Genomic DNA, 25,159 nt, shown 5'->3' with positions numbered 1-25,159 from the left:
CAGCCGCTGTGCCACAGGTTCAGTCAGGCCTGGGCCTCCCTCCTCTCCCCACGCTGTCAGTTCCCTCTCTGGTGATGCTGCCTGCATTAGAGAGCATGTCCTATGAGGATAGGCTGATCGAGCTAGGGATTTTCTCTTTGGAGTGAAGGACGATGAGTAAGGTGACTTGATAGAGGTGCTCAAGATGATAAGAGGCATAAATTGAGTTGACAGCCAAGGGCTTGTTCCCTGGACAGAAGTGGCTAATACAAGGGGTCATAACGTTCAGGTGTGTCAGAGTGATTTTTGGGTTTAGGTCATTTACATTTAGCAAATGGCTTTGGCCACCTGTCTTCCGTTCATTGACAATGCATTGTTACTAACTAAATCCACAATACATTGTCAATGAACTTTAGACTGGTGGCCAGAAAGAGAGTTACTGATAGATACAAAGCGGCTTCTTTATTCAACAAAACAAGGTACAGCAGGCATCATATGGAGATGGTTTCAGTGGAAAGGTCTGCTGGCCCAACATGGGGCTCAATATTTATTTTGAGAAAGGGCAGTTCCATATTTACTAGTACAAGCTTCACACCCTCTGATCGGCATTCGTCCCACTGGTGCCAGCGGCATCTGGACTGGGCTGTTAGGAAATGCATTGTGACGGACTGAATCCACAATACATTGCCAAGGCACGGAGACTGATGGCCAAAGCCATTTGCTAAATGTAAATGACCTAAACCCAAAAATCACTCTGAACAAGGTGGTTGGCTTCCCTCCCATCCCTCCTGCCATACGTTCCTGCAAAGATAGTTTATTTTTACACAGAGAGTGGGAGGCATGTTGAACACTCTGCTAGGAGGTTCAGGTACTTCAGGGACATTTAAGAGACTCGGATAGGCATTAAGGTGATTGAAAAATAGAGGATTTTGTGGGAGGCAAGGATTAGATTGATCTTACAGTAGATTAAGAGGGCAAATGGAATGTTGGCCTATATTACAAGGGGAATTGAGTACAAGAGCAAGGATGTCCTTTTGCATTTGTACAGGGCCCTGGTGAGACCACACCTGGAATATTGTGTACAGTTTTGGTCTCCAGGTTTAAGGAAGGACATTCTGGCAATTGAGGAAGTGCAGCGTAGATTCACTAGGTTGATTCCTGGGATGGCAGGGCTGTCTTACGCAGAGAGATTGGAGAGATTGGGCTTGTACACACTGGAATTCAGGAAATTGAGAGGGGATCTGATTGAAACGTTTAAGATAATTAAAGGATTTGATAGGATTGAGGCAGGAAATATGTTCCAGATATTGGGAGAGTCCAGTACCAGAGGGCATAGATTGAGAATAAGAGGTCAGTTATTTAAAACAGAGTTGAGGAAGAACTTCTTCTCCCAGAGAGTTGTGGAGGTGTGGAATGCACTGCCTCGGAAGACGGTGGAGGCCAATTCTCTGGATGCTTTCAAGAAGGAGCTAGATAGATATCTTATGTATAGGGGAATCAAGGGGTATGGGGACAAGGCAGGGACTGGGTATTGATAGTGAATGATCAGCCATGATCTCAGAATGGCGGTGCAGACTCGAGGGGCCAAATGGTCTACTTCTGCACCTATTGTCTATTCTATTGTCTATTAAAAGGTCAGCACCACATTGTGGGCTGAAGGGCCTGTCCTGTGCTGTACTGTTCTGTTTTTTAGTTTCCTGAGAAGGGAGTGAGTCAGGAGAATGAGCTAGAAAGGGAATGGAATGGCGGAGCAGTCTCGATGGGCCAAACAGTCTAATTCTTCCCCTGTGCCGGTCAGAAACAAGGCAAACATAAAGGTGCAGTCAAGGATGAAAGAGGTGGTGCGTAGTGCTCTGTTGCTGAGGTTGGGTTAGAATTGGGCGCAGTGGTGAACAGAGAGAGGCAGGCACGGATGTGGTGGGTGGAAGGGCAACTTTCTGTGCTGAACGGCTGCTGTAACAGCAGTGATGTGCGTTCATTGAGGGAGGGGTGTAGAGTGGGGAGCAGGTGGGAGGGGTGTTGCTGCCATCTCCCAGCTCTCGTGCTGGTGAGGAGTGGCAGTGTGGCATCAGTTTAAAGTTTGTTTGTGCGGTGTTTGTTCACAGGTGGGTGGCACGGTCCAAGCACTGACCGTAAAACAGCCGTGACCGGCACAGACTGAGATCGGGAGCAGGCTGACTGGTGGGGAGTTGCCAATCTGTGTCCAGTCTGCAGTGATCCCACAGGTCTGGTAAAGTGTGTGTGTGTCTATCTATGTGCTTTTCCACTTACCTTCTCCCCTCTCTCATGGCATTTGTCCGCCACCTGGGAATGTTACCCCAGCCCCTTTCCAGTTGTTCCTCTACAACCCTCAGTGATTCCCTCTCCCAGCCACCCATCCCAGTGTCCCACCAGTTGCGTGATGAAGCTTTGAAGTTAATACCGGTTTCCCCCCGCTATTCGAAGGTAGAGCTTTACTATGAAATCGTTTATAGGCCGAAATGTTGTAAAGCAAAGAAGCAATTACCATTAATTTATATGGGAAAAATTTTTGAGCATTCCCAGACCCAAAAAATAACCTACCAAATCAAACCAAATAACACATAAAACCTAAAATAGTACTAATATATAATAAAAGCAGGAATGATATGATAAATATACAGCCTATATAAAGTAGAAATATTGTATATACTGTATGTAGTACATATATTTTTTGCAGTTTCACTTATCAAAATCAGGAAGGCAGCGAGCCAAAATCGATTTGGAGAAAAAAAATCGGCACGTACACGCATGCACACACAACTGCCCACACAAGGTTTCACGGTCTTTGTAGTCTTTCTAGGGGTAAACACACGTATAAAGTGGGCATCTTTTTTTCGAAAAAGTGAAAATCCTCTTTGGTTAGTGAAAACAGGTACTAAAGTAGGTCTTTCGTAACAGCGAGCTGTCGTAAAGCGAACATTTGAAAAACGGGGGCCACCTGGAGCTCCCTGTAAATTGTGTGAGTGTAGTTGTGGATGGGTGACCGCTCGGTTTCTCTGACTCTCTCTTCTTCCAGACGGCCTGCGATCAACTTGGAGGAGGGTTCTGTGATGACGCCCTAGAGTGTCGAGGAGACCCCTCGGTGGTCGGCTGGCTCGACCTCACCGTATCATGGTATGTGAGGCCACATCCTATTCTTCTCTGCCCCCATCTGTTGGACACTCGGATGAGGCTGGGGTCTGCCCCTGGTATGGTATCGAATGTAAAGAGCCCAAACCCTTCAGAGATCTCCGTGTTTCCCATGCCCTTGTGCACAGTGATCCAGGCCCTTCGGCCTATGATGCTTGTCTAGCTAATTAAACTCCTTACTAATGTAATATCTTCTACCTGCAGAGAACCCATCCCTTCACCATCTCTGCATGTTCATGTGTGGTATACCCGTTTTCCTTACCTGGGCTCTCTGCTCCCAGCCTTTGATGACCTCCCGTCTCCGTTGTCCTCGGGAGTCAATGGTCTGGTTGGAGTTAGAACCACAGAACATTACGGCACAGAAACAGGCCTTTTGGCCCTTCTTGGCTGTGTGGAACCATTTTTCTGCTAAACACTCCTGCAGTCCGTTGCATCTGCTGTACAGGGGATTCCCTATACAGCTTCACTAGAGCCCTTGTTGGCCTGCCTTGCCCATCTCCACCTCTCATGACGAGAACGTGTAGTTGGACTTTGAGAGGCGTACCTCTTATATGCCTGAGTGCTATCTCCCTTCACCTCCAACCTGGCAGCACATTCCACGCACCCACCACCCTCTGTAAAAAACATCTCCTTTTAAACTTGCCCTCCCCTCTCGCCTTCAATGCATACCCTCTAGTGTCAGACTGAAGGGAAAAGGAACTGGCCGTCTACCCTATCTCTGCCTCTCATATTCTTAAAAAACCCCTATCAGGCGTCCTTCAGCCCCTGCCACTCCGGAGAGCACAACCCAAGTTTGTCCGACCCGGTTCGAGCTGATAGGAAGGTGACGGCAGCTCAAATAACCACACATGACAACAGTGGTGCGCGGAAGGGCATCTTTAAATGCACAACACATTGAACTTTGAAGTGGACGGGCCACAGCAGCACACCATACCGGGTTCCACTCCTGAAGCAGCTTTGTTAGATGCATTCCTGTATCTAATACAGTGGCCACTGAGTGTATCTTCAACTAGTAAAGGCAAGCTTGCTGCATGCTTTCATCAGCTCCCGCTCAATCTCCCCTTTGTCCTCCATCTCCAACCCCATCCCTTCTGCTCAAGAGTCTGAACGCCCCTCGTCGGTGATACCTTGTGGCTCCAGAGAGCCAGGTTCGATGCTGATCTGCGGTGGATCCTCTGCATTCTCCCCATGGCAGCTTAGGTTTCTCCTGGTGCTCCGCTTTCCTCAAATGTCCCAATAATGTGCGGCCTGGTGTGCCAACCAGCTGCTGCTATTTGTTCTCTCCCCTTCCTGCCGGTGTGTGGGTCTGAGGGAAGTTGACAGTAACGTGAGTAAATTGAAAGATGATGCTTAGACAGCAGGCTGATGGTTGGCACTGGACTCGGTCACCTGAGGGGCCCATTTGGTGCTGGGCCACTCTTTCATTAGTTGCTGGCTTTTCTCTGACACCCTGGACATGGGTGGTTGCCCTGAGGACCGTCTCATAGGCCTACCCCAGTTCTGGGAGATCGGGCTGCCAGCATTGAATTATAGGACGACATGCCACCTCCCCGTACCCCATCCACTGGGAACTGATCCAGTAGTCAGTCCAGACTCCAAAGTGCCTGATTCCTGATCTGTCTCTCTCCTCCCCTCCCCCACCCCTGGCTCTCTCTCCCTCTCCCCCTCCCATCCCCTGGCTCTACCTCTCTCCCCGCTCTCCCACCGCTCTCCTCTCTGCACCTTTCCAGTGATCTGCCGCATGGAAGATCCCACAGGCTGTCCTGCGGGTGATGGATTGACCTCTGACCTGTCCAGATGCAGAGCTGGCCAATGAGCAGTAGGACTTCATGATCACATGACTGTCGACATGGATACTGTCCTGTCAGACTTCGTTCGCTCAACGGGAGCGGAGCCCGGATTGGCTCGGGATCTGCTCGAAGGTGAGAGGGGATTTCTGTGATGCTGGGCTCTTCCCACCGGCCTGTGTCAGTTCCCAATTTAACCTGCAGCTCAGAGCCCTGTATCCATGCTGTGATAATTCCAAACATTATCCCTATCCCAATACCAAACCTAACCACCACCTCCCTCTCACCCTGTATCCCAATACCGTCTATCCAATGTCTCCTCTTTTCTCCCTATGTTCTAGTCAGTCCCAATCTCCTGCCACCTCTCTTTCCCTCATTCCCAAAATGCTTCTGTTCCTGTATCCCAAATTCACAATCTTGTTTTTTGTATTCCAATTCTCCATCTCCTTTCTCACTGTGTCTACATTCCCCTCCTGCTTCTCCCTGCTGGTGACCTGATCACCCTAATGTACCCTGGTCCTTCAGAACCACTTCCAATGATGTTCCCTCTCCTTCGCTGATTTTCCCCTCACCAGCTGCCACTGTGACGTCTCCCGTTTTCCCTACAGGCAAGAACTGGGACCTGACGGCAGCTCTCAGTGACTTCGAGCAGCTCCGGCAGGTGAACGCCGCCAGCCTGCCGTCCGCGTTCAACGAGGCCCGTGGGCTCAGGGCGCTGGACAAGGAGGCCCCGCGGCCACTGAGGCCCACGCTGCAGCGGTCCGAGGAGGCTGGTCAAGGTGAGGGTGAAGCTTCAGGTTTAGGATCGGTGGGGGGAGAGAGGGAGGGGGAGCATTTGTTGATATCACCTCTGCTGCTTGTAGTGGCTCTTCCCATTCACTAAGGAGTATGACGTTAGGACAGGCATCATCCCCTCCTGATCAATCAGTGAGGCTGTTTCCCCTGCTTCCACACCGCTGCCTGTTCTCCCCTCTCCCTGACCCGCTCCTAAATGAATTCCCAGCTTTGGGGTGTTGGGTGTCAGAAGAAAATTCCTGTCCATTCAGAATCACCTGGGATATGTTGTGAAATCTGTTTTGTGCAGCAGTATGTAATAGAAAATCTACAATTTATAATAAGTATGTATTTTTTTAAAAAGCAGAAAGCCATGCAAAAAGAGGGGTAAAACATTAGTGAGGATTCAGTGTCCGTTCAGAAATCTGATGGCGGAGGCAAAGAAACTTTTCCTGAAATGTTGAGTTGTGTGTACTTGCCAGGTAATAGCAATGAGAAGAGGTCATAGGTGCAATCTTTTTGAGGCATCACCTTTTGAAGGTGTCCTCGATGCTGAGCAGGTTAGTGCCCATGATGGAGCTGACTGAATTTATGACTTTCTGCAGCCTTTTCTGTGCATTGCCCTCGCCCATTACCAGATGATGATGTACCAGTTAGCATTTTGTTTCACAAGCATACCCTTTTTTTTGTGCCTGAACTTGTGTGCCCCTCCTTCCCCACGATAAGAGATGTTCCCTAAGCAGCTCCCCTTGGGTTAGGGTCCTGGATCCAGACATTTGCTGGTTCAGTTGTGCCCAACCTTCCTTCATCGGGTTGGAATATTCGCTGAAGCCTGCATGAAATTCAGTTCCATTCACCGCTTGGGTAAATCTCCAATCACAGTAAAGACCTGGGTAATATTTGGGCATGGCTTGCTAAGTGGCAGAATCAGGTTTATTATCATTGACTTTTGTCTTTTATGGCTTTATGGCCAGGATCGAAAGCAATACAAAGACAGGAGGGAGGGGTATGTAATACTGAGGAAGCAGGGAGTCTGCAGAAGGACTTGGACAGATTAAGAGAATGGGCAAAATATTGGCAGATGGAATTTGTTGTGGGGAAGTGTATGGTCATGCACTTCGGTAGAGGGAATGACAGCGGAGGCTATTTTCTAAATGGGCTGAAAATTCAAATATCTAAGGCGCAAAGGGACTTGGGAGTCTGTGCAGGATTCCTAAAGGTTGCGTCAGTGATAAGAAAGGCAAATGCAATTTATTTTGAGAGGACTAGGATTGCAAGAGCAAGAATGTGAGGCTAAGGCTTGATAAGCCAATTGGTCAGACTTCACTTGGAAGTCTGAGGAGTTTTGCACCCCTCATCTAAGAAGGGTGTGCTGGCATTGCTGGAGTCCAGAGGAGAATGATCCCGGGAGTGAAAAGGTTAATGTTTAAGTAGCATCAGACAGCTCTGGGACTGTACTCACTGACATTCCTGCCATCACGTACATTTACACTACACGCTGCATCCGCAAGGGAAACAGCATTATAAAGGATCCTATGCACTCCTCATACAATCTCTTCTCCCTCCTGCCGTCTGGAAAAAGGCTCCGAAGCATTCGGGCTCTCACGTCCAGACTATGTAACAGTTTCTTCCCCCAAGCTATCAGACTCCTCCATACCCAGAGCCTGGACTGACACCTTGCCCTACTGTCCTGTTTATTATTTATTGTAATGCCTGCACTGTTTTTGTGCTTTTTATGCAGTCCAGTGTAGGTCTGTAGTCTAGTGTAGCTTTCTCTGTGTTGTTTTTTTACCTACTTCAGTCTAGTTTTTGTACTGTGTCATGTAACACCATGGTCCTGAAAAACGTTGTCTCATTTTTACTATGTATTGTACCAGCAGTTATGGTCGAAATGACAATAAAAGTGACTTGACTTGAAGTTCAGAAGAATTGGGGGGGGGGGGGGTAGGAATCTCATTGAAGCTTATGAAATATTGAAAAGTGGATGTGGAGAGGAGGTTTACAATATTCTAGGACCAGAGGGCACAGCCTCAGAATAGAAGGATGTCCCATTAAAAGAGAAATCAGGAAATTCTTTAGCCAAAGGGTGTTAAGTCTTTGGAATTCATTGCCGCAGACGTCTGTGGAGGTCAAGTCATTAAAGTGGAAGTTGACAGGTTCTTGATTAGTAAGGGAGAAGGCAGGAGAATGGGGTTTAGTGGGATTAAATTAAAAAATCAGCCATGATGGAAAAGTGGAGCAAACTGGATGCATCATTTTCCCTAATCCTGCTCCTATATCTCGTGTCTTTCTAAGCACTCACCATTCAGAGATATATATCAGCCGTTTCTTCGCTGGGGTCTAAATTCTGGGAACACCCCAGGACTGTGTGGGAGCACCTTCCCCATCTGGGGGTGGTTGCAAGAGTTGATTCATCCCCACTCAGGCAATAAACGCCTACCTTCCAAATGAAGCCCAGAACTTTGGAGATGAGGAGGGGGAGCTAATTAAAAAGAAGCCTCCTCAGACACATGTTACAGTTGGACACATGCTCTCCTCCTTAAGGAGAGTCCCACCCTTAGTGATGATCTCTCCCCACCCCAGGAGTTAACCCAGAGGACCTTCACCAAACTGTATCGCACACCCTCTGTAAATAAGGGGCCGGTTGCCTGTTCAAGGACAGAGATGTGTGTTCTATAGATCTGCAGCGGAGAGTATATTGACTGGCTGCATCACAACCTGGTATGGAAACACCAAAGCCCTTGAACAGACGATCCTCTATCCAGGTCATGCTTTGTTCTCGCTGCTGCAATCAGGAAGAAGGTACAGGAGCCTCAGGACCCACACCGCCAAGTTCAGGAACAGTTATTTCCCTTCAACCATCAGGCTCTTCAACTCACCTGCTCCACCACTAAACTGTTACCTATGGACTTTTCATCCTGAACATGGACTGTACATTGAATTTAAAATGCAGCCCTGGGCAATAGGTTTCTAGAGCTGCAAACAGCAGTTTATTGAAAAACCAGATAATGCTGATGAACGTTCACTTTGGGTGCCTAGAGTGTGGGTGCGAAGAAAGGGGTGTGAAAGTTCTGTGTCATTCAGAGGAAGCATTGTAGAATTGTCCTTTGATCTTCAGCATGTATTGGGTCGAGCAGGCCTCTTCCTCTGAAAGTGTCTCAGTATTATGCCTGCTAGTAAACCAGGTTATGTCCACTGGCTTCAGTCACTCTCTCTGGTGACTTTGTTCACGTTACAAGCTGAAGGTCTATGCAACTTACCGTTTGGAAGCAATTCTCAACAGATAGAAACTTGCAACGTGCACTCCTTCAAAACATCCCAGATCACAGGAACCAACAGAACAAAACCTTCTATAGATGTGCGGTGGAGAATATATTGACAGGTTGCATCATGAAACACCAATCCACTTGCACCGAAAATCCTCCAAAAAGTAGTGGATACGGCCCAGTCCATCATGGGTACAGCCCTCCCCACCAATGAGCACATCTGCGCGGAGTGCTGTCGCAGGAAAGTGGCATCCATCATCGAGGACCCCCACCACCCAGACCATGCTCTCTTCTCACTGCTGCCATCAGGAAGAATGTACAGGAGCCTCAGGACTCGCACCACCAGGATCAGGAACTCTCAACCCCTCAACCATCAGGTTCTTGAACTGAAGGGGATAGCTTCACTCGCTCTGTCTCTGAACTGATTCTACAACCCATGGACTCACTTTCAAGGACCCTTCATCTCATGTTCTTAATATTTATTGTTTATTTATTTTATATTTGCACAGTTTGTGTCTTCTGTCCACTGGCTGTTATGTTTCTTGGACTTGGTGTGAATGCCCACACGAAAACAAATCTCAGGGTTGCATTTTAATAATACATTGAGTTTGAACTATGAGAGGCCAAGGGGCTAGTAGGGACAAGGAAGGTGTTGCAGAGTTAGGAGTTGAGCTGGGTGAAGGTTATGAGGGGTCGATGAGAGGCAGGAGAGACTGTGAAGAAGATGGCAAGGAAGGTTGAGGTGAATGATCTGCAGGGGAGCGGATGGGAGGAAGAGGAGGTGTATCCTACCCCCTGTAACCCCGGTCTCTGATCCGATGCAGAGAAACGTCTGGCCCGGGGCATCTCGCACGCCAGCTCGAGCATCGTGTCACTGGCTCGCTCCCACATGTCCAGCAATGGCAGCAGTGAGCACTCGCTGGAGACACCTGTCTGCACCTTCCAGCTGCCCGACCTGACCGTGTACCGCGAGCAGTTCCGTAGCTTCATCGAGCGCGACCTCATCGAGCAGAGCATGCTGGTGGCCCTCGAGCAGGCGGGTAAGAACACCCCCACTGGGCTCTCTTCTCTTCCCCTCCATAAACCACCCGGCTCTGCTGGTGTTTGGAAGTTATGAGGGGGGGAGATGGGGTTTTGAAGAGAGGCAGAGAAGATGGGGAGGGGCTGCGCAGGGAATAATGGGGGAATGATAGAGTGGGAGGTGGATAGTGGTGAGGAGGGTGAGGCAACTCATGAGATGTTTTGGGCTGTTCGGAAGTGGGGGTGCTGACATTATTGCTTTGATTATCTACCCCTTGTGCCCGTCCCCACAGGTCGGCTGAACTGGTGGGCACACGTGGACGCGGGCTGCCAGCGCCTTCTCCCTCTGGCCACGACCGGCGATGGTAACTGCCTGCTTCATGCCGCCTCCCTGGGTGAGTGGCCCTTCCTCCTTCACCCCCACCACAACGTCCGCGCCAGCCAGCTCTGGAGCACCTGAGCGACCCCGCCGGTCGGGATGTGTAATCACCCGCTGTTTTGTTTGCAGGGATGTGGGGGTTCCACGACCGGGACCTGATGCTGCGCAAAGCCCTGTACACCACCATGGGGAAAGGGGCAGAGAAGGAGGCACTGAAGAGACGGTGGCGGTGGCAGCAAACACAACAAAACAAAGAGGTAACCGCAGTAACTTTACCCCGGCCCAAAAACATAATTTAAATACACCCAGTGGCCTGGCCTGGCCTCCCTAGCCAACCGTGGCAAAGAATTCCACAGATTCACCACCCTCTGTAAAGAAATTCCTCCTCATCTCTGTTCTAAAGACACATCTATTCTGAGGCAGTGCGCTCTGGTCTTAGACTGTCCCACTGCAGAAAGCATCCTCTCCATGTCCATTCTATCAAGGCTTTTCAATATCCAAGAGATTCCTTCTCATTTTCATGGCGAGAACAGGTCCAGAGTGATCAAACACCCCTCGGACATTAACCTTTTCATTCCTGTAATTACGGAGCAGAAGGAACTGTGGATGGCAGAGATCTCTTGCCAAGACGTGAGAGCAATTTCATGAGTTGACCCCTCCTCCTTCTAAACTTTCTTACAACCTTATGACCACCGTGTCTTAGAGAAGACAGGGTAGATGCTGAGATATTTCTGCTGGTGGGGGAGCTTCAAATGAGGGGACAGGGTTATTAAGAGGCAATTTAGAAATAAGATGTGCTAGAGGTTCATGTAGAGGGAGGAGAATCTGTGTAATTCTCGACAATTTGAGCCATTGTGTATGTTTAATGTGGTGGTTGATAGGTTCTCAATTAGTAAAAGTGTCGAAGGTTACAGGGAGAAACAGAAGTAAGAGAGATTGTCAGAGTAGCAGTTGGCTCAATCATTTGAAAGCACCAGCAACCCAGGTTCAACTTGCACCACTGTCTGTAAGGAGTTTGTACATTCTTCCCATAACCACCTGGGTTTCCTTTTGAGTGCTTTGGTTTCTTCCCATCTTCCCAGAGATGTACGAGTTTGTAGGTTAATTGATCCCATGGGTTTAATTGGGGGCATATCTCATTGGGCCAGAAGTTACCGTGCTATATCTCTGTATATAAAAAATAATCAGTGAATGAAGGAGCAGACTTGATGGGCTGAATGGTCTTATTCTTTCCATTCCACCCATGAACCCTTTCCGTTCCCCCCCCCCACCCCCCACCGGCCTTTCTGTACCTTGCGGTGTGTTTCTGCTTCTGAAACCTGCGTCTTTGCCCCTCCTCCCCACCCCAACAGTCAGGCCTGGTGTACACAGAAGAGGAATGGCAGAAGGAGTGGAATGAGCTGATCAAGCTGGCATCCAGCCAACCCCGGGTTCACTACAGCGGCAATGGCAACGGCTGTACAGGGTAGGTAGTTGGGGGATAAGGCTGTGTACTGTGGGTGCCTTGAGAGGGACCGTCTCTCATCCAGAATGGAGGGTCTCTCACATACTCCTTCACTCCCCTGGGGTAATGGTGCAGAGGGGCAGAGTGGTTGAACTTCCAGCCCCTTCCCATCCTGTCCCGGGGTAGCTGGAGGTGAGCTTGGAGACCATCCCTCCCATCGCAGCAGTGTCCAGGAGGTGTGTGAGTGCAGACTCCTCCCTGCCTTTTCTGGGATATCTTTGGGGAGTGGTCGAGGTAATAAGAATCAGGTTTATTTTCAATGACCTGGGTGGTGAAATTTGATGTTTTACAGCAGCAGTACAGGCCGGATGTAAAATCTGCTCTAATATACAATAAGAAATACACTCAGTGGGCAGTTATTATGATTTTTACACCTGTACACCTCGTTAATGCAAATATCTAATCAGCCAATCATGTGGCAGCAGCTCAGTGCAGAGAAGCATGCAGACATGGTCAAAAGGTTCATTTGTTGTTCAGACCAAACATCAGAATGGGGAAGAAATGTGATCTAAGTGGTTTTATGGTGAGGTGGTTTGAGTATCTCAGAAACTGCTGATCTCCTGGGATTTTCACACACAACAGACTCTAGAGTTTATAGAGAAAGTCCAAAACATGAAAAAAAATCAGTGAGTGTGGGTGAAAACGCTTTGTTGGTGAGAGAGTTCGGGAGAATGGCCAGACCGGTTCAAGCTGACAGGAAGGCAACAGAAACTCAAATAACAACGGTGGTGTGCGGACGAGCATCTCTGAATGCACAACATGTCGAACCATGACGTACAAACAAGCTGGGTGAAGTCAGCAGGTCGGGCAGCATCCATTGAAACATTGTCTGCTCGTCTCAACAGATGCTGCCCAACCTGCTGAGTTCATCCAGCTTGTTTGTAGGTGTTATTTGACCACAGCATCTGCAGTGTACTTTGTGTTTACTATGTCGAACCATGAAACGGATGGGCTACAAAAGCAGGCGACCACACCGGGTTCCAATCCTGTGCCCACTGATAAACAATAACCAGGCAGTACTAAAAAGGAGCAAAATAGTGAGATAGGGTTCATGGACCATTCAGAAATCTGATGGCAGAGGGGAAGAAGCTGTTCCAAAAACATTGAGTGTGGATCTTCAGGCTCCTGTACCTCCTTCCTGGTGTTAGTAATGAGGAGAGAGCATGTCCTGAATGGAGAGGGTGACAGGGATCCAATAAGTGGGTTGTTATGTGGGGGATGGTGGAGATGGTGTGTGACGGAAAGATCCCTTGGACCTGGGGTGGAAGTGTTTTGAGGGAGGGCAGAGACCGCTATGGTAACCGCATTTTGGGGAGGGGATGATGCTGACTCGTGCCTCCCTCTTGCAGGAGGCTGACCACGGCGACCTTCCCTGCATTAAACAGGTGAGCCTGTGTCCTTGTTATCGTTTTCGTTGCGTTGTCTCGCCGCTCAGAAAAAGAACAAGCAAACCTTCCTTACCATAGCGCCTGGCTGCTCCTTCAGTGAAGCACACAGTGCTGGGGATGTACCAGACCTTTGGGCGATATTCTCCTTGATCTCTCCCTGTCCCAGTGGAGCAAGGGTGCCCGGTCAGAGAAGGCAGGATTTCCTCCTTCTGCTCTGGAGGCTGTGAGCAGACAGGGTGCAGATGGGCGGTTTTATTGCACAGTGGGTTTGATCCTGACCTCTATGATTGTGCCCTTGTGTAAGTAAAAGGGTCTTGAGAGAGAGAAGCAGTGATTCTTCTGAGAGCTAGCAGAACTCAGAATGCTGAATAGTCTCCTGCATGGGGTGGTCCTATAGGACCTGTGGGCCGGATCCCATCTCCTTGTACCGAGATGAAGGCCATGCCAGTACCTGTGTTAACTCGAGTATATGTGTTACAGTGCGGACAGCAGCGAAGAGCCTGTCTACGAGAGTCTCGAGGAATTCCACGTCTTTGTGTTGGCACATGTGTTGCGAAGACCCATCGTTGTGGTGGCAGACACCATGCTCAGAGACTCGGGTGGAGAAGGTGAAGCTCCCTCCACACCGTCCCGGGGTCAAACACAGAGTGAAGCTCCCTCTACACTGTCCCATCACACACTCCCGGGGTCAGACACAGAGTGAAACTCCCTCTGCACCGTCCCATCACACACGCCCGGGGTCAGACACAGAGTGAAACTCCCTCTACACTGTCCCATCACACACGCCCGGGGTCAGACACAGAGTGAAGCTCCCTCCACACCGTCCCATCACACACTACCGGGGTCAGACACAGAGTGAAACTCTCTCCACACCATTCCATCACACCCTCCAGGGGTCAGACACAGAGTGAAACTCCCTTCACACTGTCCCATCACACACTCCCGGGGTCAGACACAGAGTGAAACTCCGTCCACACCTTCCCATCACACACTCCCGGGGTCAGACACAGAGTGAAGCTCCCTCCACACTGTCCCATCACATACTCCCGGGGTCAGACACAGAGTGAAGCTCCCTCCACACCGTCCCATCACACACTCCCGGGGTCAGACACAGAGTGAAACTCCCTCTGCACCGTCCCATCACACACGCCCGGGGTCAGACACAGAGTGAAACTCCCTCTACACTGTCCCATCACACACGCCCGGGGTCAGACACAGAGTGAAGCTCCCTCCACACCGTCCCATCACACACTACCGGGGTCAGACACAGAGTGAAACTCTCTCCACACCATTCCATCACACCCTCCAGGGGTCAGACACAGAGTGAAACTCCCTTCACACTGTCCCATCACACACTCCCGGGGTCAGACACAGAGTGAAACTCTGTCCACACCGTCCCATCACACACTCCCGGGATCAGACACAGAGTGAAACTCCGTCCACACCTTCCCATCACACACTCCCGGGGTCAGACACAGAGTGAAGCTCCCTCCACACTGTCCCATCACATACTCCCGGGGTCAGACACAGAGTGAAACTCCCTCCACACCGTCCCATCACACACTCCCGGGGTCAGACACAGAGTGAAGCTCCCTCTACACTGTCCCATCACACACTCACAGGGTCAGACACAGAGTGAAGCTCCCTCTACACTGTCCCATCACACACTCCCGGGGTCAGACACAGAGTGAAACTCCCTCTACACTGTCCCATCACACGCTCCCGAGGTCAGACACAGAGTTAAACTCCCTCCACACCATCCCATCACATACTCCCGGGATCAGACACAGGGTGAAACTCCCTCCACGCCATCCCATCAGACACAGAGTGAAGCTCCCTCCACGTTCTCTTCCCTCCCGGAAATTGACTCTCTTGCTATAGAAGGCACTTTCTATGTGGCTGGGGTTGTTTTGGTAGGTGGGGAATCTGGGGAGGTAAGTTGGGCTTTGTGGAGCTGGGCTGATCTTAGGGGCTCTTGGTAGTTGCACCGCCAGTCACTAACCGTCAATGCCTGTGTTCGTTACAGCCTTTGCCCCGATTCCGTTTGGTGGCATTTACCTGCCTCTGGAGATCCCAGCAAGCAAGTGTCACCATTTACCCCTCGTGCTGGCCTACGATCAGGCCCACTTCTCCGCCCTGGTCTCCATGGAGCAGCAAGATCCCAACAAAGAGCAAGGTATCCACTGGCGAATTGTCCTGATCCAGCCCTGCCCACTGGGGGAGCGCAGGGTGCCACCCAGAGTCTCGTGCTGACCATGAGCGTCCAACCAAACCGGTCTGGAGCTTCAGATAGCCAAACGAAAGATGGCAGGTGTAACGATGAAATTGTGAACAAATTAGTGTGGGCGATTAGACTGAAATTTTGAAAGTGCCAGGGTCTGTATGTGGCAGCGGTGTCTAACCTCGGTGAAAGATGCTGTCTGGTCTGTAAGGACCATAGAGGAACGCTGTTGACCAGCACATTCCAGGCTGCAGGGGTACGTGCTGAGGGACGCACTGCTCCTGGACAGGGAGGGGCCAGTGAGCCCCTGAATTATTGTAGTGATGTGCAATGGGTGCCAACGGTCCTCTTGGTTGTAAAGAATGTAATAGTGATGGCCTCCATTGGTCAATTGAAGTGGCCTATGTGATATGCAACCAGGGCAGTCCGATATGGCGAGCCCACGCAGCAGCCCCGCCCACAGCAGAGGCTAATATTTTTTCACCAAATCGCAGGAGTTACCAGTCAGCATTGAGCTCAAAGTTGGACTGCCTTGGGGACTCCAGCTCCAGATTTTCCTCAAGATTATCTCCTCATGACCGGATGTAGCCGCAAAGCAGCGGAGGTTTGGGATCAGAGTTTTCCTTCCAGATGAGCTGCCAGCCACGGCTGATGAGCCCCATTTGCCTGAAGCAACTGATTATAAGGCGCCAGAAATCCACCTTTGCCCCTTCTGGCGGTAGAAATGGTTCCGCTGGGCTTAGTAGCTAAACCACATGTGAAGACCCGGAGCTGGACTAGGCTGGCAGAGGCAATTTGAGACACAGAGCATTGGGAACATTTAATAGATAGTAGATCTCCATAACACCTCCCCTCCCCACAGGCTATTACAGCCTTAATGAAGCAGGAATGTAATAGAACACTCCTTAAAGCATCAAAAAATGAAAAGACATTGAATGGTTTAATTTTGTGAATAATTTATTTTGATAAAGTTTCTAACCTCTTTCCCCGTCCCCTTGCTCTCTCCCTCTTCCCCTGTCCTCTAGCCGTCATCCCCCTGACTGATTCTGAACACAACTTGCTTCCAGTTCACTTCGCCGTGGACCCAGGGAAGGATTGGGAGTGGGGGCGGGACGACAACGATGAAGTCCGGCTGGCCAGGTATGTCCCTGGACCGAGGCAGCGCTCCGTTCTCCCTCTGCCAGACCGCCGTTCCATCTGCCAACTGGTGCCCCTTCCCAGTGCAACATCCTGGTTCTGGGGGCAGAGCTGTGCTGGGATGTGGCTGTTGCAGTTCAACAGCCCCTACTCTGTAACATCTGGAGCCGCAAACCGTATGCAGAGCTGTCGACACCCCCCTCAGACGCTGCTCGGCTTGCTGAATTCCTCCAGCAGATTATGTCTCACTCCAGATTCCAATCTCAGCCGACTCTGTGGCTCCAGTTTCTCTCGCATCTTGGCACGAGATCCAGTGATAGACCCTCCACCCTCGACACTCCTCCTCCTCCTCCACAATCCCGGAATGAAATGGTTAATTTCTGCAGATTGTTGGCTGGCTCTGGCCTGTACTTGCTGGATTTTGAAAGAGTGAGGTTGATCTCATTGAAAGGTCTAATTCTACTCCTATGCCTTATGGAGGTGGGAGGTGTTCAGCGATACTGGATTTTAGAGTACAGCAGGCCCTTTTAAGAAGGAGACGTGGGACAACATCTTTGCCTCAGGGATGCGGAAGAGGCTGGGAGCCTTTGTATGCCTTCAAAGTGGGGCTGGATAGACTACATATGGATGAGGGGATGGAGGGTCATGGGAGGCGAGATTGTCTATGATCTTATGAACAGTTGTAGATTTGGTGCCTTTGTTCTTTCCCATATGACCTAGGAGACGAGATATTCGGCCCATCTCTGCCATTCCATCATGGCTTATTTATTTTCCCCCTCAAGCCCATTCTTCCATCTTCTCCCCGTAACCTTTGATGCCCTGATTAATTAAGAGCCTATCAGCCTCCCTTTAAATATATCACCTGGCCACCACAGCGGCTGTCGCAATGAATTCCACAGATTCACCACCCTGTGGCTAAAGAAATTCCTCCTCATCTCTGTTCTAAAGGAATGTCTTTCTATTCTGAGGCTGTGTTGTCAGGATAGAGACTCTCTCAGTATTAGCAACATCCTCTCCATGTCCACTCTCCCCAAGCCTTTCGGTATTCCATGAGATTCTCCCCTCGTTCTTCTAAACTCCAGCAAGTACAGGCCCAGAGTTATCAAATACATTAACACTTAATAAAATAGAGGGCTGTAGGTAGGCCTGGTAATTTCTGGTATTGTGCTGTAGGTTTTCTATGTTTCTTTCATTCTTGTGAAACTCCACTGCACCCACTCGAATTCCAACACATCCTTTTTTCGATACGGGGCTCAAATTGCTCAGAATTCTCCAATCGTGGTCACTTAGATCCTTGCTTGTATATTCTAGTCCTCTCAAAATGAATGCTAACATTACATTTGCCTTCCTCACCACACACTCAACCTGCAAATTAACCTTTGGGGAATCGTGCACTAAGACTCCCACGTCCCTTTGCACAACTTAATTTCTGAGTTAATCCCCAGTCAGAAACAGATTCTTAACTCTTAGTTTGGAGAGTTCCTTAAAGGGTTTGTTCTGTAAAGGGGCTGAGGTGTTCCTGCTGATCCCAAAGGGGCGGGAGCAGTGGGGGAATGGGGTTTTCCTCCCCATCACAGGACAGGGGCAGTAAGAGAGGGGGTATTTGCAAGGTGGGGGGGAGACTGTTGCTGTGTAACGGCCGCCCTGTTTTCTGTTCCTCAGTGTGACGGTTTCCCTGGAGGCGAAGTTGCATTTGCTACACTCCTACATGAACGTGACCTGGATACAGGTGGCCTGCGAGCCTCGGGTAAGGCCCTGGAGCCTGCACTCTCTCACTTTAACCTCCTCCACCCCTTCCACCTACACCGTGTTGTGATCAGGCCGATCCCAGACCCCCGGCCCTGGAGCCTGTGCTCTCTCACTTTCCCCTTCCATCTACACCGTGTTGTGATCAGACCAATCCCAACCCCAGGCCCTGGAGCCTGTGCTCTCTCTCTTTCCCCTTCCACCTACACCGTGTTGTGATCAGACCGATCCCAGTCCCCCGGCCCTGGAGCCTGTGCTCTCTCTCTTTCCCCTTCCACCTACACCGTGTTGTGATCAGACCGATCCCAGTCCCCCGGCCCTGGAGCCTGTGCTCTCTCTCTTTCCCCTTCCACCTACACCGTGTTGTGATCAGACCGATTCCAGTCCCCCGGCCCTGGAGCCTGTGCTCTCTCACTTTAACCTCCTCCACCCCTTCCACCTACACCATGTTGTGATCAGACCGATCCCAGTCCCCTGGCCCTGGAGCCCTGCACTCTCTCACTTTAACCTACTCCACCCCTTCCACCTACACCGTGTTGTGATCAGACCGATCCCAGTCCCCAGGCCCTGGAGCCTGTGCTCTCTCACTTTCCCCTTCCACCTACACCGTGTTGTGATCAGACCGATTCCAGTCCCCCGGCCCTGGAGCCCTGTGCTCTCACACTTTCCCCTTCCACCTACACCGTGTTGTGATCAGACCGATCCCAGCCCCCTGGCCATGGAGCCTGCGCTCTCTCACTTTAACCTCCTCCACCCCTTCCACCTACACCGTGTTGTGATCAGACCGATCCCAGTCCCCAGGCCCTGGAGCCCTGTGCTCTCTCACTTTCCCCTTCCACCTACACCGTGTTGTGATCAGACCGATTCCAGTCCCCCTGCCCTGGAGCCCTGTGCTCTCACACTTTCCCCTTCCACCTACACCGTGTTGTGATCAGACCGATCCCAGCCCCCTGGCCACGGAGCCATGTGCTCTCTCACTTTCCCCTTCCACCTACACTGTGTTGTGATCAGACCGATTCCAGTCCCCCGGCCCTGGAGCCCTGTGCTCTCACACTTTCCCCTTCCACCTACACCGTGTTGTGATCAGACCGATCCCAGCCCCCTGGCCATGGAGCCTGCGCTCTCTCTCTTTTCCCTTCCACCTACACTGTGTTGTGATCAGACCGATCCCAGTCCCCCGGCCCTGGAGCCTGTGCTCTCTCACTTTCCCCTTCCACCTACACCGTATTGTGATCAGACCGATTCCAGTCCCCCGGCCTTGGAGCCTGTGCTCTCTCACTTTAACCTCCTCCACCCCTTCCACCTGCACCGTGTTGTGATCAGACCGATCCCAGTCCCCAGGCCCTGGAGCCTGTGCTCTCTCACTTTCCCCTTCCACCTACACCGTGTTGTGATCAGACCGATCCCAGTCCCCAGGCCCTGGAGCCCTGTGCTCTCTCACTTTCCCCTTCCACCTACACCGTGTTGTGATCAGACCGATCCCAGTCCCCCGGCCCTGGAGCCCTGCACTCTCTCACTTTAACCTACTCCACCCCTTCCACCTACACCGTGTTGTGATCAGACCGATCCCAGTCCCCCGGCCCTGGAGCCTCTCACTTTCCCCTTCTACCTACACCGTGTTGTGATCAGACCAATCCCAGTCCCCCGGGCCTGGAGCCTGCACTCTCTCACTTTAACCTACTCCACCCCTTCCACCTACACCGTGTTGTGATCAGACCGATCCCAGTCCCCAGGCCCTGGAGCCTGTGCTCTCTCACTTTCCCCTTCCACCTACACCATGTTGTGATCAGACCGATCCCAGTCCCCAGGCCGTGGAGCCTGTGCTCTCTCACTTTCCCCTTCCACCTACACCGTGTTGTGATAAGACCGATTCCAGTCCCCCGGCCCTGGAGCCCTGTGCTCTCACACTTTCCCCTTCCACCTACACCGTGTTGTGATCAGACCGATCCCAGTCCCCAGGCCCTGGAGCCTGTGCTCTCTCACTTTCCCCTTCCACCTACACCGTGTTGTGATCAGACCGATTCCAGTCCCCCGGCCCTGGAGCCCTGTGCTCTCACACTTTCCCCTTCCACCTACACCGTGTTGTGATCAGACCGATCCCAGCCCCCTGGCCATGGAGCCTGCGCTCTCTCACTTTAACCTCCTCCACCCCTTCCACCTACACCGTGTTGTGATCAGACCGATCCCAGTCCCCAGGCCCTGGAGCCTGTGCTCTCTCACTTTCCCCTTCCACCTACACCGTGTTGTGATCAGACCGATTCCAGTCCCCCGGCCCTGGAGCCTGTGCTCTCTCACTTTAACCTCCTCCACCCCTTCCACCTGCACCGTGTTGTGATCAGACCGATCCCAGTCCCCCAGCCCTGGAGCCTGTGCTCTCTCACTTTCCCCTTCCACCTATACCGTGTTGTGATCAGACCGATTCCAGTCCCCCGGCCCTTGAGCCCTGTGCTCTCTCACTTTCCCCTTCCACCTACACTGTGTTGTGATCAGACCGATCCCAGTCCCCCTGGCCCTGGAGCCTGTGCTCTCTCACTTTCCCCTTCCACCTACACCGTGTTGTGATCAGACCAATTCCAGTCCCTCGGCCCTGGAGCCCTGTGCTCTTTCACTTTAACCTCCTCCACCCCTTCCACCTACACCATGTTGTGATCAGACCGATCCCAGTCCCCCGGCCCTGGAGCCCTGCACTCTCTCACTTTAACCTACTCCACCCCTTCCACCTACACCGTGTTGTGATCAGACCGATTCCAGTCCCCCGGCCCTGGAGCCCTGTGCTCTCTCACTTTCCCCTTCCACCTACACCGTGTTGTGATCAGACCGATCCCAGCCCCCTGGCCATGGAGCCTGTGCTCTCTCTCTTTCCCCTTCCACCTACACTGTGTTGTGATCAGACCGATCCCAGTCCCCCGGCCCTGGAGCCCTGCACTCTCTCACTTTAACCTCCTGCACCCCTTCCACCTGCACCGTGTTGTGATCAGACTGATCCCAGTCCCCCAGCCCTGGAGCCTGTGCTCTCTCACTTTCCCCTTCCACCTACACCGTGTTGTGATCAGACCGATTCCGGTCCCCCAGCCCTGGAGCCCTGCACTCTCACTTTCCCCTTCCACCTACACTGTGTTGTGATCAGACTGATCCCAGTCCCCTGGGCCTGGAGCCTGTACTCTCTCACTTTAACCTCCTCCACTCCTTCCAACTACACTGTGTTGTGATCAGACCGATTCCAGTCCCCCCGGCCCTGGAGCCCTGTGCTCTCTTTCCACTTCCACCTGCACCATGTTGTGATCAGGCCGATCCCATCTCTCCGGTCCTGGAGCCCTGCACTCTCTCACTTTTGCCTTCCACCTACCCCGTGTTGGGATCACAACCTCAGCCCGGACCGATCCCAGTCCACTTTCTGTCCTTGAACCTGAGCCACACACCCACAGTGATTTAGAGAGACAGCGTCAAACTGGCTCTTCCAGCACAGTGAGCCCCAGTTAACCCTCCTAATCACGGGAGAATTTACAATGACCTGTTAACCTACTAACTGGTACGTCTTTGGAGGAAACCCATGCGGTCACGGGAGAGGATGTACAAATTCCTTCCAGACAGCAATGCTAGAATTGAACTCTGAATGCTGTTGTGACATCCGAGTGTTTGGTAATATCTTCTCTCTCCCCCACCCAGGGAGCGGGGGGATATAAAACCAAAGGGCATAGGTTAAGGGTGAGAGGAGGAAATAGTTTAAAAGAGACTTGAGGCCCAACTTTTCTCCTCAAAAGACCAAATGTGTTGCCAGAGGAAGTGGTAGAGATGGGTACAGGTACAACATTAAAAAGACATTTGGACAAGTACATGAACAATTTAGAGAGATGTGGGCTAAGACGGGACCTCATTCCAAACATGTATCAGTCTTTGCATGAAAATCTGCCCCTGATGTCCCTTATAAATCTCTCACCTCTGCCCTGAATCCTTTGCCTTCTTGCTTTCAGCACCCCCTCCCTAGGAAGACTTTCATCTCATGATGACGGATCTTTTTGCCCATGTTTGGCCCATTATTTCTATCATGTACTTGTACGTCTCCGAAAGGACAAGCCTCCAAACCCAATGACAAGGTTATGTTGGCTGGAGTCAGGGCTTTATGCTTTGGCTCTTGGGAGGGTCACCCATGCCAGACTAAGAGTGGTCCACCCATCCTCCAGGTTCAGGGGTTCAGCTCAGGGCTAACAACCCTGACTGGTGGAACAGATTTGTGATGAATCCTCCTACATCTGAGTGTGATGATGCTCCTGGGTCTCCAGTGGGACTTGTGTGGCTGACAGTTGTGAAAACTGAGACGAAGCTGCTGACCATGATGAAGGAAGCCCTGAGCATTGTCAGAGATGGAGGGCCTTCATTGCTGTCCTAAATGGCAGTGGTGTCGTGGGCAGAGAGACAGATGTACTTGTGTGAATACCTGTTAAATGCTATTAATGTACCTACCTCAGCCATTTTCCATGTACTGGACGCCATCTGGGTCACCCCACAGTCTCCCATGCCCCAGGGAATAAAGCTCCAGGCGACACAGCCTCACCTTGTACCTCAGGCGACTGCCCTTCAAGTCCAGGCTTCACACAGTCCTAGCCATTCAGCACTCCCCACTATTCCCCAACCCCAGCCCCTGCACACCCACCACCTTCCAGCCCTGACCATTCTGCTTGCCTCACCCGATGTTGACCAGCCCGTCTTACTTCTGCACACCTTGCCCTGCAGGCACCCCTGGCTCAGCCAGAATCGCCCAGCGCCTCGGGAGGCGACGATAGCCGATCGGTGGCAGAGTCTGACCGGGAATCCGACAAGGAATCAGTGGGCAGCGGTTCGAACGGCGGCAGCAGCGGAGGAGGAGGGGGCCGGGACAAGTGCCGCCGGGACAAGGAAACCAGGAGGGCCGAGTCGGTGGCCAACAAGCTGGGCAGCTTTGGCAAGAGCCTGGGCAGCAAGTTACGCCGCAACATGGGCTTCATGCACGGCAAGGGGGGCCAGGACAAGGCCCGGAAGAAAGGCTCGCTGAAGGGTCAGAAGGCGGGTGGGAAGGAAGGCTCGCCCCCAGGATCCGGGACGGGGACAGAGAGCGGTCCCTGCACCAGTGATGTCCAGCTGAGCCTCAGCATCCTGCGGGCCGCCATGCAAGGCGAGCGCAAGTTCATCCTGACCGGCCTGCTGAGCGCCAGTCACCGGCACCCCTTCCAGGAGGAGATGATCCAGCGGTACCTGAGTGACGCCGAGGGCCGCTTCCTGGCTGAGCAGGAGGCAGCCAGGGAGGAGGCCGACATCGCAGAAGGAGTGGGCCTCTCCCCGGCCACGGCCCCGGGCTCTCCGACCAGCCAGCTGGCCTCCAGGCTCTCGGCCCGCCCCCCGGGCCTACTGAGCATTCCCAGGCCAACCGTGATAGGGCCCGGAGCCCAGGAGACCCGGAGACAGCTGGCGGGAGGGTCCAGACCCTGCCGGGAGCGGGGCAGGGCGCTGGAGGGCGGGACAGAGGGGGAGGACGGGGAGGTGGTGGGGGACAGGCCGGGGGAAGCGGCCCCCTGCCCAGCCCAGCCTCCGGTCCACCAGACCAAGTGCCGGCAGGCCAACTGCACCTTCTACGGGCACCCAGAGACGGGCAATTACTGCTCCTGCTGCTACCGCGATGAGTTGCGCCGGAGGGAGCGGGACAGCCTGTCCCACCAGCTCTGAGCAGTGGGGGAGTCCCAACCTGGAGGTGTCCCGCCCTGGCCCAGCGTGTCCCCAGCAGTCGTGAGAGCCGTGGAGCAGGGTACGGCAGAAAATCCCCAGCAGCAGTGAGGAGTCCCCCGCCCACACCCCTCCTTCTCCACCCCGCCAGTTGGCATTTGAGCAGCGATGGGTGACTAGGTATGAGAGAGGTTAATTCACAGCTCCTGCCCACTCCTGCTTCCCCCCCCCCCCCCCCAGGGATAACAGGTCCAAGAGGGAGTGAGCTCCCTGTGCTCTCTGGACTTCTCACCTCCGATCTCTCAGCATCCCAGCTTCCCTTCTTTTCCCTCCCACTCCCTCCTTTCACCCCCTCTGTCCGCTGACTGCCATCCTGTGTTGCTGCCAGCTGGGCTAATTTCTCCCACCTCTGCCCCTTCCCCAACCACCCTGAATCTCCACACTCCCCCACCAAAGGCCTTTGGACTTCCAGCATTGCCTTGGTGTGAAACAGCTGTTGCGGTTTGTCAGAGCACGGGTGGCAGTCGGTGTCTGAGTAAATACCCCCAGCCCCGTCATGGTACAGAGCCTGTCCCCACGACCGCTGCAAGGAGCTCCGCTCCCCGTCGTGGTTCCGAATTCAACTGGACTCTTGGGAGAAAGCACTGCGGGGGCAGTACAGAGGGAGTGTTTAGTGGTGGTAGGGTGGGGAGTTGGAGGGAGCGGCGCATTGGCAGTACTGAGGGAGCTCCCGGTCGGGGGCAGGTGGTCGGAAGGAGCAGCACACATGTGTTGGCTGGTATGAGGGAGCGCGTGGCTGGTGCGAGCCAGACCCAAGGAAGCACCGCACTTTCAGTATTGGCAGTACTGAGGGAGCACCGTACAATCACTGTCAGCATCGAGGGAGCGCCGCACGGTTGGTGAGTGTTAACCTCACTCCTGACGTGGGAGGGCCCCTCAAACAAACAGTTGAAGTTTTATTTAAACTTTGCAGATTTAGTGACTTGTGTGTATTGGGGGAGGGGGGATGTTCCTGCCTGGGGGGGGGGGGGGGGGGCGTGGATAGTGATTGAGTGGTGAGAGGGGCGGAGCCACCAGGATAAGAGGGTATAAATATCCTGGGATTTCCTCTGCC

At 52.3% G+C, this 25,159-nt stretch overlaps 1 protein-coding gene across 4 annotated transcripts in view; it reads left to right on the top strand.

Moving 5' to 3' along the window:
* The window catches only part of otud7b (OTU deubiquitinase 7B), a 33,058-nt gene extending 8,289 nt beyond the window's left edge, over nt 1–24,769 (top strand). Inside the window, exons 2-15 of one of the 4 annotated variants that reach the window (XM_059980099.1) lie at nt 2,085–2,204; nt 3,017–3,114; nt 4,860–5,051; nt 5,525–5,695; nt 9,781–9,996; nt 10,270–10,371; nt 10,485–10,612; nt 11,708–11,820; nt 13,209–13,244; nt 13,728–13,855; nt 15,274–15,423; nt 16,494–16,608; nt 18,268–18,352; nt 23,083–24,769. In XM_059980099.1, coding sequence (XP_059836082.1) covers nt 4,967–5,051; nt 5,525–5,695; nt 9,781–9,996; nt 10,270–10,371; nt 10,485–10,612; nt 11,708–11,820; nt 13,209–13,244; nt 13,728–13,855; nt 15,274–15,423; nt 16,494–16,608; nt 18,268–18,352; nt 23,083–24,048 — 2,295 coding nt within the window. In that variant the 5' untranslated portion in view covers nt 2,085–2,204; nt 3,017–3,114; nt 4,860–4,966 and the 3' untranslated portion in view covers nt 24,049–24,769. Of the gene's footprint in view, nt 1–2,084; nt 2,210–3,016; nt 3,115–4,859; nt 5,052–5,524; nt 5,696–9,780; nt 9,997–10,269; nt 10,372–10,484; nt 10,613–11,707; nt 11,821–13,208; nt 13,245–13,727; nt 13,856–15,273; nt 15,424–16,493; nt 16,609–18,267; nt 18,353–23,082 lie in introns of all 4 variants that reach the window. The other 3 variants (XM_059980101.1, XM_059980102.1, XM_059980103.1) reach the window with 3 other exon arrangements.
* Nucleotides 24,770–25,159: the final 390 nt, after the last annotated feature.

The sequence above is a fragment of the Hypanus sabinus genome, chromosome 9, assembly GCF_030144855.1.
Source record: "Hypanus sabinus isolate sHypSab1 chromosome 9, sHypSab1.hap1, whole genome shotgun sequence".
NCBI lineage: Eukaryota > Metazoa > Chordata > Chondrichthyes > Myliobatiformes > Dasyatidae > Hypanus > Hypanus sabinus.
The sequence above is the reverse complement of the archived record's forward strand: the minus strand, read 5'-3'. Positions and strand labels throughout refer to the sequence as shown.